The sequence below is a fragment of the Kryptolebias marmoratus genome, linkage group LG11 (genome assembly GCF_001649575.2).
Source record: "Kryptolebias marmoratus isolate JLee-2015 linkage group LG11, ASM164957v2, whole genome shotgun sequence".
NCBI classification, from domain to species: domain Eukaryota; kingdom Metazoa; phylum Chordata; class Actinopteri; order Cyprinodontiformes; family Rivulidae; genus Kryptolebias; species Kryptolebias marmoratus.
In genome coordinates, this window is record NC_051440.1 from 25,916,100 (window position 1) to 25,925,046 (window position 8,947).

The 8,947-nt window shown below is 42.4% G+C and overlaps 2 protein-coding genes across 3 annotated transcripts in view; both read right to left on the reverse strand.

Annotated features, from left to right (window-relative positions):
- Nucleotides 1–3,932, reverse strand: part of slc38a8a (solute carrier family 38 member 8a) — a 10,030-nt gene extending 6,098 nt beyond the window's left edge. Inside the window, exons 1-3 of one of the 2 annotated variants that reach the window (XM_025010196.2) lie at nt 3,293–3,932; nt 1,656–1,854; nt 570–717 (exon numbers count right to left, since the gene is read on the reverse strand). In XM_025010196.2, the coding sequence (XP_024865964.1) occupies nt 570–717; nt 1,656–1,854; nt 3,293–3,490 (545 nt within the window). In that variant the 5' untranslated portion in view covers nt 3,491–3,932. Of the gene's footprint in view, nt 1–560; nt 718–1,655; nt 1,855–3,292 lie in introns of both variants that reach the window. The other variant, XM_017434665.3, reaches the window with a different exon arrangement.
- A 2,519-nt stretch (nt 3,933–6,451) lies between these two features.
- Nucleotides 6,452–8,947, reverse strand: part of mbtps1 (membrane-bound transcription factor peptidase, site 1) — a 23,058-nt gene continuing 20,562 nt past the window's right edge. Inside the window, exons 21-23 of the mRNA XM_017434668.3 lie at nt 7,627–7,753; nt 7,280–7,410; nt 6,452–7,136 (exon numbers count right to left, since the gene is read on the reverse strand). Coding sequence (XP_017290157.1) covers nt 6,916–7,136; nt 7,280–7,410; nt 7,627–7,753 — 479 coding nt within the window. The 3' untranslated portion in view covers nt 6,452–6,915. The remainder of the gene's footprint in view (nt 7,137–7,279; nt 7,411–7,626; nt 7,754–8,947) is intronic.

Here is an 8,947-nt window from a genome sequence, read left to right on the forward strand (position 1 = left end):
ACTTCAGAAACAATAAATATTGGGTTAAAGTTGCGGGAAAGTTGCAGTGTTTTGGGCAAAGTTGCACAAAGTTGCGATTTCGCGGGGTTTGCTTGATTTTGCGTTAATAGTTGCGATCGCAAAATCCTGGAGGGTCTGATAAAGCATCATCTTATCTTACAACAGGCAAGATATTAATTGTTCCTAATCTTTCTACAGAACCTCAGTTCAGAAGATCTTAACCAGGGGTGTCCAATCCTGGTCCTCAGGGCCACCATCCTGCAGGTTTTCCTTGTTCCTCTGCTCCAACACACCTGATTCAGAGGTTAAATCACCTCTTCAAGTTCTGCATCTAAAATAAACTTCTTGAATGTGTAAATATGAAAAAAACTGAAGGAAAATGGATCAAAATAAGAGGAGATTAAAGAAAACAAGACTATTTTATATTTAATAATTTGTTACAAATATAAATTTGAGTTTAACCTCTGAGGAAACTGATTGTGAGCCTTTTTATGGCTTTAAATCATTAAGGTCTTCAGACGCTGTTTCAGTTTAATTTAAGCAGAAATAAATTTCAGAACCTGATGTACTTCTGGATGTGGATCTCCTTGGAGGCGGACAGCGGCAGGATGAGGAAGACGCAGAGCAGCAGCAGAGCCAGACGGTGGTCCGTGTAGACGTGATACGGCATCTCCGACTTCGGCGAACCCGTCACCAGCTCGAACAGGGAGTCGCACACTGACGGGCGGAATAATCCAAGTTTAACCGTGAAACTCATCAAACCGCCTCAGGAGGGAGACAAACGCTCCGCTCCGAAGAAAGAAATTAGTCCTAAACTTGGGTTTATTTTCTGTCACGACAGCAGAAACAAAGAGACTCACTGAGGAAACTACAAGAATTATAATGACAAAAGTTTCCACTTTAATAAAACATTTAAAAAACTTCTGAACATCAACGAAACTAAAGGTTTTCCTCACAATACTGATGATGTCAGGATACGATGATTTAAACAAGACTAAAAAACATTTAATTGAAGAATTTCTTTCTTTACTTTGATTAATTTAACGTCTATATGATGTCAAAAAACAGTCTTTTTACAGTAAACTTTTAGGTTTTAACTTCCAGTCCTGTTTTACAGAAGCTGAGAAGTTTGTTTACAGTTAATAAAAATAAAGGCCAAGCATTCTTTGAAGGAATGCATATCGCCCGCCACCTTTCAGGGCAGAGTTTCAGACTAAGATTATCTTGTGATGAGAAATCGGTTCCACGTTTTGTCCCAAACAGACTAAAACGACTGACGGCTCAGTGGCACCAAAGCTGGGTTTAATCTTCATCTTCAGCTCGGACCAGCAGAGGAATATTTGTCAGACTGCCTCCATCCCGGTGTGGATCAGGGGTGTCCAATCCTGGTCCTCAGGGCCTCCATCCTGCAGGTTTTACTTGTTTCTCTGCTCCAACACACCTGGTTTAAATCAATGGGTGATTAACAGGCTTCTGCAGAACAAGAAGAGGTGATTTAACCTTTGAATCAGGTGTGTTGGAGCAGAGAAACAAGGAAAACCTGCAGGACTGGAGACCCCTGGTGTAGAGGGATGGAAGAACTAGAAGTTATTTTTTCTGCAACAACTTAAACTTTTAAAAAGGATTAAAGGCGGCTCTTGGCCTGCTCGACTCACACTTCTCCAGCTGGTCGTTGACGATGACTAGGAAGGCCACGGAGATCATGAAGAGGTTGAAGATGAAGCAGACCTCACAGAGCTGCCCGATGGCCGGACCGCACAACTCCTTGACCACGGCCTGGTAGGTGCAGCGCCCGCTGATGGACGAGGAGTAACCCAGGATGACGAGGCCGCTGATCAGGAACACCAGGGAGATCTGAGGCCGAACCACACCACGTTCACAACAAAATAAAATGATTAAACAGTGAAACTCATGACTTCTTTAAACGCCTCCACAGATGTGTGTAATTACAGCTGCAAAGCTTATTAGTTCACTGAATAATAACACAGAATGCACACGAAAACAAAATAAAAACAATAAATACTTTCATTTAAAGCAGCTGATCCTGACGGCTGCAGTTTGTGCAGAATGTGTAAAATAAATAAAAGCTTTTTAATGAACTTTCAAACACGATCTGCGGCCCGTTTCCAGTAGAACGTGCTTGTAACGGTAAAGTAGTGTGATCCTCCCGCCTCGCAGTGAGAAATAAAACTAACACTCTTCTAAGGGAATGCATATCGCCCGCCTCCTTTCACGCCAGGGTTTCAAACTGAAATGATCCGATGCTGAGAAACGACAGCGCTGCAGCCGTCAAAAATAACTTCATGTACAAAATATCACGAGACGTCACACTCAGCGTGTGTGTTGAGGACAACCCTCAGCTACTACCACACCAAATCCCAGCTCAATATCTGTAAAACCCACTGAGTTATAGCATTTTTGTGTTGGATAAGGTTGATTAGCTGTAGCAGCCATCTTGCACTGGATTGCCTCCAAAATAGACGCACGTTCAGCGATTACTTTCTGAAGAATTCACTGCAATACATCTAGTGGTGCATGAGATATTTTGCTAACAGACAAACAGGCTTGACTCTAATAACTAGGGGTGACTCTCAGCTACTACCACATCAAATCTTAGGACAATGTTTGTAAAACTGACAGAGTTAGACGCATTTTTGTGCCAATTTAAATGTTGGTCTCTGTCTCACAGGCAGCAACTTTATTGTCGATAAAGTTTAAATCAGCACAGATTTCCTAAAAGTCACAAACAAATTCCAGGTTTCAACATAAAGCATATTATCTTTATTCAGACTTTCAACAAAAAGAAAACTCCTACAGGCTTCAGTCTTTCATTTTAGAAATAAATGGAATCAATTAGAGCACAAACAGAATATAATTCTTCACATTTTAAACATATTTCGTCTGTAAAATGAAAAAAAGGCTAAAAATTGCAATAAAATAAAACTTATTTGTATTATTTCATAGTACTTTTAATATATTCAGCATTTAAATAAAATTAAATAACAAAACGTGAAGTGATGAACTTTAACTTTCCTCATGATGACAATTAAACGAGAAAAAGAGTTTAAGATTTAACTAATTGAGTTTCACAAATTTGTAAAACTATAACAACAATCTGAGTGGAAGGCTTCAAAAACAAGCTGCAGGTTAATTAAAGCTCAGCTGAAATTAATCCCTTTAATTGATCCCTCCTGCTTCAAACCTCCAACTTCAGCTCCTAAAAACAAACTTATGTTTGTATAAATTTAAACTTATAAATATAAATATAAGTGTAAGTTATTCCGGGTCTCACCAGCTCCACGGTGACCGCGCTGCGGACCCCCCCGGCCCTCTCGAAGGCCCAGGGGAAGTTCAGGAGCCCGGCGCCCAGAGCGGATTTCAGCATGATGAAAACGGCCCCCACGGAGCCCAGCCGGGGCCCCGCCGCCAGCGGAGCCTTGGCCGAGGCTGAAGCCAGCAGACTGATGCTCTCTCTGGCCAACTCCTCCATCTTTCGACCGGCGGGAGACTCTGAGCTCCGGCAACCAACCACCGAGCGAGGTGAGCCGGGCGGAGGCGGGGCGGAGAGGCGGGGCCTGCTGGCCGCTGCTACCTTCAGGGGCTGCTCGGAAACTTCGCTCTTTGTAAGTCGCTTCGCTCTTCACTCTTTAAATCAGAAACGTTTGGTGCTTTAGATGGGTTTCAAAGTTGAAGAAAGTATATCTTAATTAAATAAATGCATATACAGTACTTTACTTTTTCCTTCCTTCCGTTGTTCCTTATTTAGATTATCTATATATATTAGAAATTCTTACGTTGGGCCTTGGTACTGTTAGTTAGAGTTCGTACCTTAGTTTAGTTTAGTCACGTTTAGTTATGTTTAGACCTTAGTAATTGTTATGTCGGCCGTATAGAGGGTCTGGTACCATTTAGAAAGCTCGGTATCATTAGCTTAGCATTCTCATGTTTTAGATTACTTATCCAAACTGTACGCTTAGTTTAGTTTATCTTGTTTAGCTTTTGTGTTTCATTGTGTTTAATTACTGCTGTAACTTTGTCTGTAATTTCGTTCTTGTGTTGTAAAGCACTTTGAGTCGCCTTGTGCTGAAAAGTGCTATATAAATAAATCTACCTACCTACCTACCTACCTTCCTTTTACAAACTAAAAACAAGACTACATCATCCACAACTGATTAAACTCTGGGGTCCATGGGATTCAAAATGGCCGCATCAGCAGATCAACTCCATAAATTCTGTTTAATGGGGAGGTCATGTGGGGGCCACTGAAAATCTTAGGGTGGTGCACCAGAACCAAAACCCTTAAAATAATTTCAGAAATTCTATTTTATTTGTTAGAACGTATCATCCACTGCCTGGTTCAAGGACTTTTTTTTGTTTAAGTCCTTGTTACTTAAAATATTGTCTTTAAGGACTTTTTAAGTACATTAGTACGAGGGCCAGAGCCACTCCTGGCCCCCCCTTGAAGGCGCCACTGGCTTTAACAAAAATAGCTACATCTCAGTCAATTTTACAGATATTGAGCTAAAATTTGGTGAGGTAGTAGCTGAGACTCATCCCCAACACACACTCTGAGCTCTACACACTATTCTTAAAACTCTGCCTCTAATATTTGGAGGAAGCTCTGCCTGTTGGCAAAATCTCCTGAACCTCTGGACGGATTTTGATGAAACGTCGGGTCCAGGTGTCTGTGGGGAAGAAAAACAAAGTTAATGTCAACAGTAACTGCAGACATGCAGAGTAAAGACATGTGGACAGTTTGTCCTGCAGCAGCAGAACTAAAGGATCGCTCAGGAAACCCAAACAAACTCTAACTATAGGATTCATCAAAAAGGAAAAAGTCTTAAAAGTAGACATGGTGTCAGCCTCACGGACAGAAACTGGAAGTTGGAGCCTGAGAACTGGAAGCTCCGCCTCCTGATCTACTTTTAGAACCTTTAGGAACCAGAAGTAAACCTGCAGCCTGAGAGCAAAGAGCTCTGTTAGCAAAATATGGAACAATAAGATCTTTAATAAAAGATGGAGCTTGGTTGTTGAGAAATGTAGGTTGTAAGTAAAATGGTGGAAGCATTTTGGATAAACTGGAGACTTCTTAGAGAGTTTTTCGGACATCCTGTGACTCAGTTTAAAGGCCTGATTTTCACACGTTCATCAGAGCGTTTCTGAAGCGGGATCAAGCGGCGGCACACTCAGTCCAAGCTGGAGACATGGAGGCTGAGCAGGTGCGCCGGTGCAAAATGGGAACTGGTACAGGACAGGCTCCGAGGAACGGGCCGAAGTCACCGCGTTCCTTCCAGGTGACCTGACCGGCCCAACAGGAAGTGGCTCCATCTGGGAACCTCGGAGGGGAGCGGTACATGTGACCTCCTCTCACCACCGGCTTTCCCAAATCTTGTTAACGCAGCTAGCCGGTTCCGAGGTTATTTCTCAGTTTCCCAAGGTTCCAGGGGAGATTAGCCCTGGAGCGGGGGCCGTCATCCAAGAGGACAGGTGACAGATTCACAGGCTGATCTGGCCGATTAGGCTCAGACCCCCGACGCACATCACCTCTGATGAAATCAACCTGCATCACTGAATTCAGCCCAGAATCAATCCCAAACCCGGGAGACCGATTGGATTTGCCCACCCAATCTGCAACTACTCCTCGGACAGGAATGCAGCAGGAAGCCCAAAAGAAAGACGAAAAATGGGTTTCAGGAAGAGGAGCATGAAAGGAATTCAGTCTTTCACTCCTGGTTCATCTAAACGGTTCAGACTGTTCTCATCACGACACCAGGAGCAGCTTCCTTTAACTTCTTATTCAAACTGGGACTCAACAGTTCCTCATCATTCGTTTTTCCTCTTCCTTCGATTTACAGCATGTCCACCATCAGATAATCAATAAAAGCCCTCACCAAAAACCCTTCATTCATCCTGCTACATCTTAAGATGCAAACACAGACATGGCAAATTTACAAAGTTCTAGAGAAGTTTTCAGACGAAACGGATCTAAATTTTGTCCACGTAACAGAAAATGGGAGAAACCAGCATCTGTAAGCAGTGGTGCACATTTCAGAGTGAAATATTTTTAAAAACATCAGCAGAATTCAGACCCATGAACAGAAGATGTCCTTTCTGCAGGACTCAGAGTCACCTGAGACTGAAAACAAAACATTTCCCTTTTTGAGCGTGCTTTTACTTTCACAAGTGGGATTATCTGCAAAAAAAACAACAACAAAACCTTACAATGTATGCTTAATGTGGATAATATTTCCAATATTTCAAATAATTTCTCTAAAAGATTAAATTCTTGTTTCAAGATCCACCCTCTTTTCCAAATATGGTCACTTCTGGCTCAAAAAAAATTTTTAAGACTGTAAAATTATGAATTTAATTAACACAAAATCAGATAATCTTTTCTCTGTCCTACAGTAATCTGAAAACATATTATTTAACATAAAAACTAAGAACCGGATGACTTTGGTTATGCTTTTTTATTGATGAGATATATCTGAACAAGTCTGTCGATACTGCTGATCATGAAGGATGATTTGAACAGAAAACCTGGCCAGAGTTCATTCATTATATAAAATATAAAAACAACACAAAATGATTTTGAACAGATACGGGCAGGATGTAGAACAACCAGGCACTGTGAAGTTCTGCATGATTCTGAGCGTGAGTTGAATCCTGAAAGCGGGTCTTCAGTTCGGGCGTGGACAACCGTTTAATAAATATAAAAAGAGATTTAGTTCATAAAGAAACCCTTTTGGTCAAAAAATAGAAAGGAAATGTCAACACCATGTGTACTTGGACTGATGTGTGTGTGTTTGACGTCATGGTTGGTCTAATACTGTTCACTGGTCCACAGAAACACACCGCCAACAACAGGAGGCGTCCGGCAGGTTAAAGAAAGCAGTCCCACGTCCGATCCGCCCGTCACACGGTGGGGTTTTTCCCCGCCGCCGCGGTCTGCTGCTGCTGCTGCTGCTGCTGTTGCAGGTACGTGGGCCGTTTGATGCGAGGTTTCCTGCGCTTCGGTTTGCTCTTGGCTTTCGTGAGCTGAACCACGAAGAAGGACAGGACGACCATGGCTCCCAGGAAGGCGAACACGGGGATGGTCTGACCCACTTCTTGGTTGTAACGACCCGGCATTATCCCTGAGGAGGAGAGGGGGCAAAGGTCAACTAAAACTTTTTTGGTTCTGTGACAGATTCTTTAATTCAAAGTAACAGAATCACCTGGAAAAAGAAAAACTGTAAAGCGAGAAAGCTTAAATTAAAAACTTGTGGTCCGCTGTTACCTCCAGGGATGTCCCAGGCCCCGCTCTCCCCGGGAGACAGAGGTCGGACCTGGGGGCGGTACGACTTCACGTTGGGCAGCGCCACTTTGTCCAGATCCACGGAAAGCAGCTTCTGGTGCTTCCACAGGTTACTGAGAGAGGAGAGACGTGAAGAGGCAGCAGAAAGTAAACTGAGTGGAAGAGCAAGAGATTAATAACCCAAATTATTATTATAATCCTGAGGGTTTGGTAACATCAGGAAGAAAAAAAACAACAATCAGCTCTGAAGTTTATCTGAGCTTACGGGGATTTCTGGGAAATGCAGTTTAAATTAGACTTGGTGTCATAATTAAAGCTCAGGACTTTACCTGGGGGCCGTCTCATTGAGGGGCTGTGGTTTCGCCCAAGACAGGTGGGGGCATGCTGGCAGGGGGCGTGGCTTCGGGTCTCCCAGGTGAGCCTCCAGAACCTTGGAGTAGCGGTACAGATGGTTTCCTGAGGAACGGAAGTAAAAAAAAAGTCGGATTCTTCCTGCAGTTTGAGCTGGTTTTAATGACCTGTCAGAGGTTTCAGCGAAGTGTAAAACTTTCCTCCACGGTTTGTGTGATCTGTCAGTCAGCTGAGTATGATGCCTGGAACAGGTGAACACACAAACGTCTGTTTGGGAAAACAAAGCCAGCCGCTGCTCGTCTGTGAGAAGAAACACTTCAGGAGCTCATTACTCACTGTTTTCAAACAGGCAAAGAGAGTCGGTGTCCGTCAGCTGGAGGCTCGTTACCGAGGCACATAACTCGGCTAATTAACGAGCTAACATCAGCCTGTCAGGCTCGGAGGACAAGTTCTAATATTCAGCTCAACAAGCACTTTTATTTGAGCGCTACCGCTCAACTTACCTGTTAGTGGTAGTAGCTAAGAGTCATCCTCAACACATACGGTGAGCACTTACAGATCTCGCAATTTCACGTGAGAATGTGCACATTTTAGAGGTAAAACGCTTAAATTGGCTGATATCTGCCATTTAAAACAAAAAACAATGGAGCATTTCTGTGAATAGATGCTCTTTTATACATATTTCCAAGTGTTGTTAAACATGTTTTACTTAAGTTAAGCAGTTATAAATGAAAACCACATATTGGTCTAAATAAATAAAGAGGTGTTGTACATCGGCTATAAAGCGTTCATGTCTTTAGATAAAAAATAGTTTCATTATATGGCTGTTTCACATTTTTTTTCATTTTAGATACACTGAGGACTAAAAACCAGCATGAAAACCTTTCACAATTAAAGACCCAACGTTCCCATCTGGCTGCTGAATGACAGTAAAGACATTGCAGTCAATATCTCCAGGATTTCACGGGCATTTTTTGTAATTGTTGCGGCTAAAATGCCTGATTTCGCGGGGCGTTTTCCTAAAAGTTGCATTTTTTTTTTTTTACTAAAATCAATAAACAACCATAACTTTTAAAATATAAACCAAAAATACTTCCTAGTTCTGTAAGATAATTCCCAACAAAAGGTGCTTTATTTGAGAACTTTAATAGCTTCTAAACTGACATTCATGAGCATTTCTGGATTGTCCCTGGTCTGCAGCTCTCCTCACATGTTTTGCAGACACAAAGTGTTTGTCGATGCGTTTATGTTCCATGATTACACTGCAGGACGTGCAAAACAGCTGCAGCTGGGGAGGAA